This window comes from Coenobita brevimanus, chromosome 88 (genome assembly GCF_032717465.1).
Source record: "Coenobita brevimanus isolate Jiangsu-jjx chromosome 88, ASM3271746v2, whole genome shotgun sequence".
Classification (NCBI taxonomy): Eukaryota; Metazoa; Arthropoda; class Malacostraca; order Decapoda; family Coenobitidae; genus Coenobita; species Coenobita brevimanus.
In genome coordinates, this window is record NC_137041.1 from 4043998 (window position 1) to 4058202 (window position 14205).

The following is a 14205-nucleotide window of genomic DNA, read 5'->3' on the forward strand; positions in this document are numbered from 1 at the left end:
CGCACACCCCCCTCTCTCATCTTAATCACTGACAGTAATTATTCCATCACGTTACCTCCATTCGTGAGCAGTTATTTTGAAAATACCGGTATTCTGAGATGGCCAATACACATTTTCACAGTTCAGTTACTCATAAGCACTATTGCACGTTAATTCAGTATTGCAACAATCATTCTCTCCATTTATATGCTATGCTGAACTCTGTAATCAAAACACAGTGTATTCTACTTATGTTCAAAACATGAAGAGTGTGCTATTAATGCAGACTTCAGATCTGTTCATCCGATACAGTTTGTCATGGTATGTTTATCCCTATGCAATAAAATGGGAAAGAAAGCCTGTGCCTGAAGAAGTTAATCATTTCACTGGTATGATGGACTTAAGCACTGTACTTTATGTGGGCAAATGCAGACAATCAGTTTTGCTAAAGGAAACCTTCAGTAGGTATACAGGCCAAGTCTAAATGCCATTAGGACTGAAAGCACAGTACAGTGCCAGTATCAACATAAAAACTGGCTAACTTACTGGCAAAAATTAAGAACCTTAATGCCACAATTTTAATTATGCTCTTGTGATCATAAGTAAAAATATTTTAGTGGCATGGGTAACACAAGTCAATATGACTTCAGTTTAGAAAGAATGACTAGAACAAACAAAACATACAAACTTTGGAATATCAAAAGAAATTGCTTAAGAGCCATCAGCAGTGTATTAATTTTTGGCCTCAGCACCTAGCCATAACAACTCAAATCAGTGGGCAAAACATATTCAAAGGTACATATCGGTATCAGTGAGTGGAGTGGAAATGAGTTATTTGAAAGAAGCATGTGGAGTTACACAAAGAGAAAGACAAACAGATGAAGAAGCAAAGAATCATTGTGGTACTGATATAGATGTGACCAAGAATGAGATACTGTATGGGGACAGAGTTGAGAGATGACGGAAGGGCATGTGAGTTGCAGGGAAAGCAGCCTAATGGCAGAGGAGAGGACAACATGGAGGCAATTTGTTTGTCGCCACCTCGTGTGGGATTAAGGTATCTGACTATAGATAAACAAACAGACATAATTTAGAAAAAAATTAACCAACCAACCCTATAAACCCCAACCTAATATGACACTAGGTAAGCCACCTGAAGGAGGCGCTCAAACTAAAATATGCCTTAAAAGCGTTCAGTGGTGACTCCTTGGGCATGCACTAGGGTTCGTTTCCATCTATCTATCTATCTATCTATCTATATACCTAGGCTGCTTCCCCCAAGGAAAGGGAGGTATCCGAGACAGGACGACACACTCCCCATTTACTCATCCATTCAAACACATTCATTCGCACCTTAGCCCCAAAGGGGAGAACGGACAGATCCTCACCGCACAAGGGTCAACTGCGCAATGCAATCAGTGACATCCACAGCAGGGCCCGACAGCAGAACTGGTTTACCCCTGCCACATCATAACAGACCCATCCCCTTAACCGCACCTGACCTGACTAGCTGATCAGACCAAATGCGGCAGAATATCCCCTCAGGGCTGCATCATCACTTATTCATTCACAATTTCTCTCCATTTATTTCTGTCATGCACAGAAAATACTTGTATGTGTCGGAGAAAAAGAAAAAAAAAGTTATATTGTAAAATAATGCTTTGTATATCTAGGGAAGCAAATAATACCGGTACTCCTTAAGAAACAAATTAATAAACATTACCAAGCAGAATGTTCTAATCCCCACAGTACAGTAGAAACAAACCAAAAAATAAACAGGAAACTTTTGACTGACAGTACCCCAAGATAAAAAGTTCTCTCTGAAAGCTTTCTGACTCCTTTGTCCTCATACTGGATAACCCTAAATACTGTATACAGTGCACATACCTTGTATTAACACAAAGATTAATATTATGCAATCAAAGAAAATGAAAACCAAAATGCAACAGAACACAATAAAAACAAAATAATTCCAAACATCTGAACTTACCAGTTCTTTACTGTTGCCAACATGACGATATACACCAGTTCTGCTGGAGACATAGTCTACTTACCACAACTCTGCAGGGCTTATGACACACTTATAAGTGGTCTGACTCACTGAGTCAGACTTTGCTGCAATCCCGACTAAGTCAAGTCCTGCTTGGCAAGCTTTAACTATCTATTCTAATGACTAGTAAACAATAACTTCAAATAACCTTGGTTATGTATCTGAAAATGTGAAAAGACCACATGGTGATGCTTAAATATTTATTACTTACTTATCTGTAACCCTACTTTCCCTTCACAAACCTGGGATGGGAGAAATCCGATACAGGAACAGAAATGTACAATGGTAGGACTGAACTGAATAACCCCCTACATGGTCAGTCAGTACTGCCATTCACTAATCGTTGCAGCCTTAAAATGTCGTGGCTCCACCTCACTGATTTAATAATAATTCACACAAAATGCTATGCTTTTAAATTCGATGCCCCACTAACTTACCTATTACCCAGTTCTACGGTACATAATTTTCTTTACCTACTATATTTTTGCTCACCGTACGTACCTGCATTGTCTATAATAACATTCTGGGGCTGGCTTCCATTAATTTTGTGGCAGCACAACAAAACCTAATCACAGTCTAATACGACAGTATTTGTCAAAATCAGCTGATTTTTGTTTTGATCCTGACAGACACCGCGACACCGCTCAGCTGATCAAATATTTTCGTCTTCAGCGAGGCATGTAGTAAGCACCAATATATAAAACCTATTCGACATGAAAAATTAAAAAAAAGATATTTATCAACGTTTTTATACTGGCAGAACCATAATCAGTGCACAATAGCAGCAAAACATGGTTGCTATGGTAACTAAGGACGCTACTCTGACGCTCAAGACTGATAAACAAAACTGATTAACATACGAGTGAGATTCAAGCATTGCCATTGTTAAGGAAGTAAAGCAGGGAGTGTCTGAAGTGATACACTGGTGACACGCAAAAGGTACTATTACATATGCATCGGCAAGGGACCATTATATATTTTACAAGAACAAAGTATGAGCTCGGGGGTTTAATGCAGAATAAGCTATGTCCTACCTTAGCCTACTGCTGAAAAATTGACTTCCACAAAACATCACAGACACTTCAGCTGTTAATGAAGTTAAGAATCAAACACGACCCTCATCAACACAGAAACACTTACTGTACAGTATATGCACAGACTCAGCATCCCTGATTCTTAATTCTTTTTCCTTACTCATACCGCTCCACCAACGTACATTTTGTGAATGATAAGTGCTAATTTACTCCACTCTACGTGTTATAAAAGAGCCCCAAATGCAGAGGGTGGTGATGTAGTGTCACTGACAGTCTTTGTCACGCACACCTATAGTGGGAGGTTGTGTCTTTTAGAATCGTTTCCCATATAATGCGTATATTTCGTTTTCTCTGATTAAAGTAACAACTAGTGATAACATAAATATTTTAGGTTAAATTTAACCGTGGCGTAATGACGATGATGATGGCTGTGTGTGTGTGTGTGTGTGTGTGTGTGTGTGTGTGTGTGTGTGTAAAGAACAGGGTTAGGATAATGATTAAAACATATTTAAACTCCTATCTCACCAGCATGCCAAGCGAAGAGGATGAAAATGCTGAGGATGGCAACAAGGGAGAGGAGGGTCAGAGGAAGAAGGAAGAAGGCCTACCTGCAGCCGGCAAAGAAAAGCCCGGAGCGGCTCTGGATTTCCCTGGCGTTCGCTTCGCCGACCAAAACATCATCACAAAACCACAACAGGTTCCATACTTACAGACTTTCTTGGGTTTAAGTTGTGAATAAGACTGGCTTAATTTTTTGTCGTCACTCATACAGCCACCAAACAATTCAAAATCAAACTAGGTCGAATATTATAACTATCCATTTATCTGTTTATCGCCAGACTCTATATTCCCGTAATGGGGTGACCTCAAACGAATCGCTTTCACGTCACCTTGTCATGCACCATCTGGCTGCCCTCTCTGCAACTTATACTCCTCTCTCTCATATACCTCTCATCCCCATCCTTCCACTCTATCCTCGGTCTTCCTTCCACTTCCCACATCCATCTCACTTAGACACACCCTCCTAGTCAGTCTCTCACTTTCTATCCTCTCCACGTGACCAAATCATCTTAAACTATTTCTTCTAATGGTTTCTAGCACATTCACATCAACATCACAGCCATGCTTGACGTCATTGTCTGTCTCCCTACGTAACTCTACATGTTCCTCTTAGATAACTCAGATAACGATTTTGATGATCATTTAACTGATACGGAAACATGCTTGACTAGTAATTCTGATGTTTTCTTCTTTACTCCAGGAGACTCAGGTGGTCATCGAGAATCTGAAGGACAACAAAATGGAGGATGTGAGGCCAAATGAGGTTGAGGAGGAGATGGTGGAGGTGGACTGGCTCGGAGTACCACTTTCAAATTCCACTCTACCGGACTACACCTCCATGTATCGTCACCACTACCCACACTACCCACCCACTATCACCTCAGAGTCCACCGAACGGGGATCGAGTGCCAGCAGAAGCAGGGAAGGGCGTGAACTTCATGAGCAGGTACGAAATAATAACGAAAACCACAGGGGATAAGTCGGACGGGAAGGAAACGCAAGAAAGTGCTTAAATTTCTTCAGTCCCATCGTGGCGTCTCTTTTGTTTTGCTCTTTTGATATTCTCGTCAGGTAAGAAGGCACCCTAGCACCTCTTCTTTAATTATTCATATTCCAAACTACCCATTAATATCCCATGGTTTGCTTCTCATTTCTTTTTCATATCGACACAGATTACATGAGCAGCACACAAGGATATAGTGACGAAGCAGAATCAGAAATAAATCGGTAAAGAAGAGGTGTTCCTAACTCTATGAAAATACTGCCCTTTGATGTGAACGTCGCCTTAGATGGTCTGACCGTCTGCCTTAACTCTCATGCAGGTGAAAGGCACTGGTCTAAGCCTTCTTTTGTATCAAGTCTGTCTTGATGAACCTCGTGCTGTCGATAAACATTAATCTGAGTTTCTTTTTCTTTTCCATTTTTTTCTCAAGTTCCATGGTGTGGGATGGGTGAAACGTGACACAGCTCCAAGAGGGCTGGGAGGCGGGTATGTGAAGATGGGCGGTGAGGTGGGTCGGGCTCTGCTACACCCACAGGGCAATCGATGGAACACCCCTGCCCCTGTGGTGGAGCATCTCAGGAGGACGCACCCCACGGAGTTCTTCAACCTCTGTGACCCCAATAACCAGATGCCGTACGTGGTGGCCATTTTACTTGCGGTTAGATCAAAGTATTAAATTTCGTCAAGTAACTGTCTTTAAAAAAAATTGAAAACAGGAAGAAAAATACGGTCATATTCGATTTTCATTCATTTCGACATGCCTTGACACCGCTTTTGAGACTGAATTCCAAAAGGGAGTCGAACAACACAATTAACCTAAACATCTCTTGGTTAATGGACCCGTAAAATCGAATGCAATTTTTAAACTAATCAACAACCTTTGCTGTTACATGTTCTACTCTGTCTGGTAATGTATAAGCTCGGAATGTACATTGTATAAGGTTTCAAAAGTCCCTTTTTTTGTAACTGAGTCAGTCCACTAATTTTCAGATATTTTATTATTCATGCTTCTGCGAATCCACTCCTCTTGTTTCCTATAGTACTTTTGCAATAGGAGAACTAATACAGTAGAAAACGACTCTCTCTCTCTCTCTCTCTCTCTCTCTCTCTTAGGAAATAGATTTTTACCAACTAAACACCAACCTTCCATACGTAGCGTCGAGCGGATGGTGTACCAGTGGACGCTCCGGGACCAGGCAGCATCGGACGAGAGGGCCACGGTGGGTCGCTGTGCCAGGTCCTCAGGCTTCACCAGGAACTCCACCCCTCACCTGCCACCTGGGGAGGACAGGGACTTCGCATCAGTGTACGCCATCAGGTAGGTCGGCGGCGGTACGAAGGGGAAAAATGAGTACAGGGCCGTTCGTTAATCAATCTCCACCTGAATCTTACTTATTGATATATTTTGCGTGGTGGGGACGGCTAAATCTGCTGGAGTGGGGAAGGCAGGGACTTTGCTTCGGGTGGGTCGGTGGTGGTACATGGGAAAACAAAGGAGTATGTAAGGGGAAGGGTTGCTTGTCCTGTTGTGGCCCAGGGTTCTCTCTGGCCAGCTGTCTAAATGGCTGACATGCATCCTTGGCCGCCTCATAGACATTCGAACTAAACTCTCTCTCTCTCTCTCTCTCTCTCTCAGCTACAGTGGTAAGGCCCCGTGTAATGACGTCGAGGGGCTACATCCATCCCTGGCCACCCACCCCTCCCTCGAGTACCCAGGATATGGCGGGTCCTCTACCATGGACGACACACCTAACACGTTCCTCAGGTAAATTTTAAAGTTTCTCATTTTCTTATTTTTCTTAATTTTCTTTTATTTTCATTGCTGCCTTCACGAGATTTTATTCAAGGCTGTAGTGAAGGGATTACAAGCAATATCAATTAATTTTTTTAGTACTGAGATGCGTTTTCATTTTATTAATTTTACATCTCGGCGATATTCTTCAGTTTAGGAGAGAGATCTGACTATGAAAAGGGTTATACTTCTTTCACCTTAAATTTACCCAGATCTTAGCTCTTTTGTACATTAATTTACGGAGTTCAGTGGTAGAAAGATACAGTGCTATGGCTCTGTAACCTCTCCATATCACTTCTTCGTGACTATATTCTAGTGTTTATCTGTTATTACAATTGAGCTATCAAGATGGCGAGATGGCAGTTTTAGGTTAAGTTAGAGTAAAAAGGGTATAGTAGAGATGATTTCGGCGTTTACTGATGCCAAATTTGACAAGACAATACTGTTATATATTTTCAGGTGCTTATAGGATCTTAGAAGCCCAGTAGTTCAAAAATATATGTCACTAATCTATGACTATCTAGTGAGGAAGAGCTGAGAATATTGAAGATGACGTAATGTATGGATGGTACTTGAAGGGCTAGTCTACGCTCAGAGCTTGAAGGATATACATAAAAAAATTTATATATGATATGTTCCGTTCACATTTTCTACCATTTCTGAGTCTCTTATTCCCTTCTCCATCTTTCCTCTTTTCCTCCCCTTTTTCCCATTTCATCCTCATTTCCTCTCTCCCTTCCCGCATCATCTCTTTCCTCTCTCTGCGTCCCTCCTCTCTCCCCCTCTCCCTTCTCCACCTCTCCACCCCGCCTGCTCGCCCTCACTCACCCCTCCATCCCCTCCTCGTTCCTCTCTCTCCGTCTCTCCCTTCTTCCTCTCTCCCGTCTCCATCTTTCCACCCTCCCTACTCCTCCTCACATACCCCTTCATCCTCTCCTCGTTCCTCTCCGTCCCTCCTCTCTCCCTTCTCCATCTCTCCACTCTCCCTACTCTCCCTCACTCACCCTTCCATTCTCCCCACAGATGGACTCCCCACCTCCTCAAGACAGAGACTGAGTTAATGAGTCGTCCTCCGTCCCACGCCCTTCGTCAGGCACACAAGGACTTCACTAACTTCTAAACCTGCCATGAGACACTGAAATATAACCATCTAACCTGCCATAGGACACTGAAATATAACCATCTAACCTGCCATAGGACACTGAAATATAACCATCTAACCTGCCATGGGACACTGAAATATAACCATCTAACCTGCCATGGGACACTGAAATATAACCATCTAACCTGCCATGGGACACTGTAATATAACCATCTAACCTGCCATGGGACACTGAAATATAACCATCTAACCTGCCATGGGACACTGTAATATAACCATCTAACCTGCCATGGGACACTGAAATATAACCATCTAACCTGCCATGGGACACTGAAATATAACCATCTAACCTGCCATGGGACACTGAAATATAACCATCTAACCTGCCATGGGACACTGTAATATAACCATCTAACCTCCTGTCCTATTTCACCCACCACTGCCAAACTTCTCGAGCGTGAAGGGTACAAAATGATATCGATGCAACCCCTTAAACCTCCGGGACAACTCAAAATTCCCTACTGAGCCACCTTTCAAAGTCTGTGCGTTAATGAGAAGGAAATACAGTATATAAGCATGGCCATCGTAGAACAAAAATATGAGAGGAAATGGGTGTTCTTGCAATGGCGGAGTTCAACCGGTCGTACATATTACAAGCGCGAACTCTTTTTTTTTTTTTTTTTTTTTTTTTTTTAATACTGCTTCGATGAGTGGCAGATGCAACACTATGAAGAAGATGTCTAGTCTGTATTTACTGTAGGATCTCTGGTGACTCTGACTTGGAAATGTTTTGCATGATCATATGTTTACGTGGCTTACGGGATTATTACAAAATTTTTCTTTATATATCAGATTGTTTCAGACCAAGTACTAAGGAAGATTATTGATGTCACTGATCCCTGCTGAGAGGGTACGTGCAAATGTAATGTATGTACAGGTTGTATCTCTAAGCCTTAGGACGATTATCATACCATTACCGCAGAACATGTAATGATATGCAATACAGGCAATCTTTCATCTTGATAAATAAACTGTTTTTATGTCTATCTACAGGATTATTGGCCAGTTTTATCAAAGGTAATCAAATGGTGTAACGGCGTGTGTTATTTGTACTCAGACTACACAGGATTTTTCATGGCCCTAATACGATAAATAAATATACTTCTTGCAGTCAGTGAAGTGTAGGACTGATAAGAAACACTTCAGAGAGGCTCCAGAACAGAGAAACCGAAGTCACTACAGAAAACAAGAAACTTTTAAATATTTCACCAGCGGCAGAGGGATGAGTTCGTTCACACGGGCTTATATAAACACTGCACCACTCCTGAGTCCAGTTTTGCTAGCCTTTTTTTTTTTTTTTTTTTTTTTTTTTTTAAGAATATACTCCCCGAGGTTCAGTAAAGTGTAAAGCATGCCTGGGCAGAATCTTTAGGGTTGACGGAATCCAATATATATATATATATATATATATATATAAACTCCGACATATTGCAAGAGCGACAGAGGAGACGAATTTGTAACGAGGAAGGGAAGGCAGAAACAACTATCTCTGAACTCTCTCCAACAAGCCTGCTTTTTTTTTTTTTTTCCAGGTATGTTTCTCAAAAATCTGTAAAGACTGAAACAGAAAATAAATCCTTAAAAGTTATTTAGGACAAATGAATCTGAAAGTACAACACAGAGAGGAAATCCACTAGCGACAGAAAGGACGAGCTTGTATGGATGGGGTAGGACAGTTAGAAATGCACAGTGTACTACTCGAACCAACTTTTACGCGTTTAATTAGCAGCAAAACATACTCCCTATAGTTATGCAATACTTTAAGTTTACTTAGAACAGATGAATCCAGCGTTAAAAAAAAAATGATATTCACAACCACCAGTCGGACGAGATTGCACAGAGGTCGCAGCAAACATCCTGCCCAAGGATCTCGCCCTCCCTGGAACCTCGCCAAAACAGCAGCCACACGAAAGGGAAAATAGCCAAGGAGAAAGGTCATTATCCTGGAGTAACGCAGATTTTAAAGTTAGTCCGATAGCTTGAGTGGACGGGTACCTTTAGCGTTAAATTATATTTATGCAAAAAGTTTAGGAAGTTATACTACCTTGGATTATAAGACAAAATATGAAATGTCCGATAAAAAAAAAAGGACAGAAATACAGCCAATCATAAATGTTTCCCCCATCCTAGTCTATGATAAAATATACACAAAATAGCCTTTTTTTTTTTTTTTAAATTGCATCTACAGTATACAGAAATGGAAAACGTGTCCTACGTCATGAGTGAATAAAGTGCATACAAGTCTACCTTAGCCTATGATAGAATGATACTGCCAAAAAGTTACCTCCTACTTTAGGCTATATATATATAAAAAAAAAAAGTGTATTCCAGGATAAAAGTGTACAGGAAATGCCGTAAAGGGAGGGGAACCCCATCACTTTTATATATATATATATATATATATATATATATATATATATATACAGTATATATATATATATATATATATATATATATATATATATATATATATATATACAGTATATATATTTTCACTGAGCTGTAACGAGAAGGTAAGGGTAAACCATTCACAGTTCATTATTTTTCATTCACCACTTTCTCTACATATCACGACAATAACAATGTCCCTCAATAACTAGAAAATAATTTTAGCTTTAAATTATCATATAAGAACGTACTACTTGACCGCCTTTAAGAGGGATTCAAAAACTTTCTTAAGTTGGGGTTACGATAGTGCATACTGGACGAAAGAATGCGACTCACACCGACAGCCCTTAGCAATAACGGCAATAGAACACTTAATATATCTTTCAAATTTTCAAGTTCCTTTATAAATTCTTGCCAAACAGACGTGAAAGAAGGGACAGGAAGGTATTTTTGGAGAAGGAGTGTGAAGGTTCGGCGTGTGAGGCTCAGTTCGGCATTGACTTGTGAGGAGAGTGGAGTGTGTGTGAGGTATTCCCCGTGGCATTTTTTTTTCTATCCTGTGGTGGTTTGACTGTGACTGGAGACATATTATTGATATTATTATTTTCATTATTATTACCGACATATTTACTGTACTTTGCAATTAGGATTATCAGCAGTCACTAACTCCATTCACTCTCACCACTACCACACTCACTATTATCATTACCACTACCACACTCACTATTATCATTACCACTACCACACTCACTATTATCATTACCACTCATGATTACCACTACCACACTCACCAGCACCATTACCATTCACTGTTACAATTATTATAATCACTACCACTCCGTCACCACCCATCACCACTATCACCTCTGCCACACTCTCGCCATCATTACCACTGACCATTACCATCACTATCACTCACTGTCACCATTATTAAAACCACTATCACCATCACCTTCATGCACCATCAACACACGCATCATAGCAAACGCTCCTCCTACCCCTGCCTATCCCCCGAAAGGAGGGTGTTGGACTTGTGGAAGGATGATAACTTTGATCTGCAGGTCACGAGGTTCACGTTCAGATGAGCCAAGGGTTGCAATCACCACCACCACCGTCACCAACATCACTAACATCACCCCTGACATCACCAACCCACCACCGCCACAACCCTAATCAACATCTCTACCATCAGTCCCTCCACTAATACCGCCATCACTATCATCACCATCATCACCACCACCACTACCACCATCATCACCACCGTCACCATCACCACCACCACCACCACCACCACCACCATCATCATCATCACTCACTAGCCCCATATACCAAAGCAACCTCTTCTTACCGCAAGCTTTGAGATTCACAGATACAACACAGCAGGCTAATACGACTGCCAACACGGACTACAAGCAAGATCGTAACTCCACTACGTCTGTCTGGATTCTCATTCTATTGTGTGATCTGACAATGATTTTCTTCCGCCTTCAGACAGGGTAAGTTTCTCTCTCTCTCTCTCTCTCTCTCTCTCTCTCTCTCTCTCTCAAGTCGCTAAGCAAGAGGTGTTTACGGTATTTCCAAAGCCAGTCAAAACCCAGACCAAAGTATTTTCAGTTAATTTCGGACGATATATATTGTTCGGCTGAGAGACTCTTGGTAACTAAAACATGAACAGAAACACCCTAGCAAAGTAATAATAATAAATGAATACAGAAATAAACAGATGTGTAAAGATATAGATAAATAAAAAGATGAGTAGAAATAAAGATAGATAAAAAATGATGAGTGAAAAAAAAGACAGATAAAGAAAAAAATGAGTGGAGATAATGACAGATAAATAAAAAGATGAGTAAATAAATGAAACTGAAAATGGAAAATACATAAAAAGTCTGATAAATATAAAAAAATAATTGAGGATTGCGGTGGGTGGAGGAAGGAGGAGCGAGGGGTCCCTTGGGTGGGTGGTGGGAGGTCAAGCAAGGTCATTACTGAGAGAGAGAGAGAGAGAGAGTGGAAAGTGTGTGTGTGTGTGTGTGTGTGTGTGTGTGTGTGTGTGTGTGTGTGTGTGTGTGTGTGTGTGTGTGTGTGTGTGTGTGTTTTAGGGCGGTTAAGGCTGTGTTTGTGCCCTGACCCCAACAAGTTTGAGAAAGGTCACTGCCTGCCTCTGATAAGTAAATAAATAAATAAATAAATACATCGACTGACACTATGGGCCGTATTCTAGGTCGCACTGGAGGCTCTTAACACCTCTTCCTAAGCGATTCATTTTGTATATTACGCCTTAACATTCATTTGCATGCTGCTTATTTTGTTTAACCGGAGCATGTCTGACCTCCTCCTCCCCCTCCTCCTCCTTCTCCTCCTCCTCCTCCTCCTCCTCCATCTTTTTTGAGTGGATGCGTGCGTGTTATTGCCTACCATTAAAGTTTTTCAGTTTATCCCCCCCCAAAAAAAAAAAATGGTGAATCTTCAATCTCTAATCATAAGACGTGATGGTACTGACCGTTCTTTCACAACCGGTTTCTTTCTTTTCTCTCTTTCTTTCTTTCTTTTCTTCTTACTTCCTCTTCTTTTTCAGGATGACATCTTTGGTAGCGGTAATATTGGCTCTTCTCTCCGCACTCGCTGCCCCTCTTCCCACCCACACCGCTCAACTACCCGCCCACATCGCCCAGTTTCCCGCCCACCAAGACCCTTCGGCGTATGTAGCATATTCCTATAGTTTATTTACTTTAACTTGGTACAAGTTTTCGTCCTATTGTAGCTTATTTCTCATAGCTCAGTAGCAGAATAAGAGAATGGTACAGCTTACATCCTCTCCCTATCGCTTCTTCGTGACTAGCTTCGTTGTGTTAGTCTCTTGGTACACTTCAGCATTCAAGATGGAGAGGAGGCAATTTTAGGCTATGGTAGGTGGTGGCGACCATCATCCACTCACTTGATGTAGAGCTGCCTACTTCTTCCTTAGCCTTCATCATTCTTTTTCTATGTCTGCCCTCCTCTCTTCATATTTCTCCCATCTTTCCTGTCACTTCTTATTGCTTTTCTTTTCTTTACAGGTGGCTTTACATTGAGTGACAAGCCAAATGGTTTCCTGTAAGCCAAGAAACCATTTACTGCGCTGGGTGGTAACCATATAACCAAACCATATGTGCTCCCTACGTGTCAACAAGTGGGTTGGTGGAGGATGAGTGCCCCTCTCCATAAAACAAATAACTCAAAGTCAAATGGCCACCCCTTACGGGATTGTGGCGTCTGGCAATAGACAGATAGATTAAAGCGCAGAGAGTATTGTTGAAGTAACTTATATACCCGTATCATTGATTTGTACGATCTTAGTTCAGGAACTCCTGCATATATAATCATCAACATCATCATCATCATCATCATCATCATCATCAATTCACTTCTCATCTCCACCTACTTCCATAAAATAGCTTTCGTGGTGCAGCAATAATATTAGTAACTTTTAAAACCCAACTTATCAATTAATTCATTTCTCAGAGTCTCCCACCCACTCTCCGAGACAGTGGTTGAAGAGCGTATATTCGACCCTGGGACCTGCGTGTGCCAGCCAGCAGCCTCCCCGTGCGGCTTGGAGATCACACATAGCTCCGTACCACACCATAATGTAAGTCAAAAGACGGAGTCATGTCCCTTTACACATCTATGGTTAGTAATGAAGCGGGATCCCGATAAGCCTCATTAATGTCGACTAGCAAGATCTCATTACATTATATATCGCAACCTTCGTAGGGCAGAATGTACTGGTAACCTAAGTTTTTCAATCTTTTACTAGCAAACGACTAGCTTTAGCTACCGTACACACTCCCACGCCTTTTATCTCGAACTCTAATGCAGCAGTCAAACAGCACTCTGTCCTTCATGTACAAAGTTGCACAGATCCGGAACTGTTTTCCTCATTCTGTCTCTCCTACTGCCTATGACCACCAGTCTTTTACACGTAATTTTTCCAGGCATCCCGGAAAGAACAGATTTTTAACCTGGCCTGTTTTTTGCTAACCTTTGGACAAGGCTAAGTTCAGCAGGCTCTAAGCTTCGGTTCTCTCTTTGTTGCGTTAAAAAAAAAAAAAAATTAACTGAAGGAACTTTCGATCATATAATTTTCGTGATTCTAACTTTAAAGAGTACGTTCTGGATATGAGAGGGTTAATATCTGAAACGTTCTGGCCAGGGTGTGTGGTGTCCCAGCAACGCCCGGTACTGCTGCCACAG

General features: G+C 41.3%; 1 protein-coding gene across 1 annotated transcript; it reads left to right on the plus strand.

Moving 5' to 3' along the window:
- Window positions 1–3592: 3592 nt before the first annotated feature.
- On the plus strand, window positions 3593–7539 carry LOC145411161 (uncharacterized). Its single transcript, XM_080281216.1, has 6 exons — window positions 3593–3760; window positions 4325–4570; window positions 5058–5260; window positions 5784–5945; window positions 6264–6392; window positions 7443–7539. Exons 1-6 carry the CDS (start codon window positions 3593–3595, stop codon window positions 7537–7539), a joined length of 1005 nt encoding a protein of 334 aa, XP_080137342.1.
- The last annotated feature ends 6666 nt before the right edge of the window (window positions 7540–14205 follow it).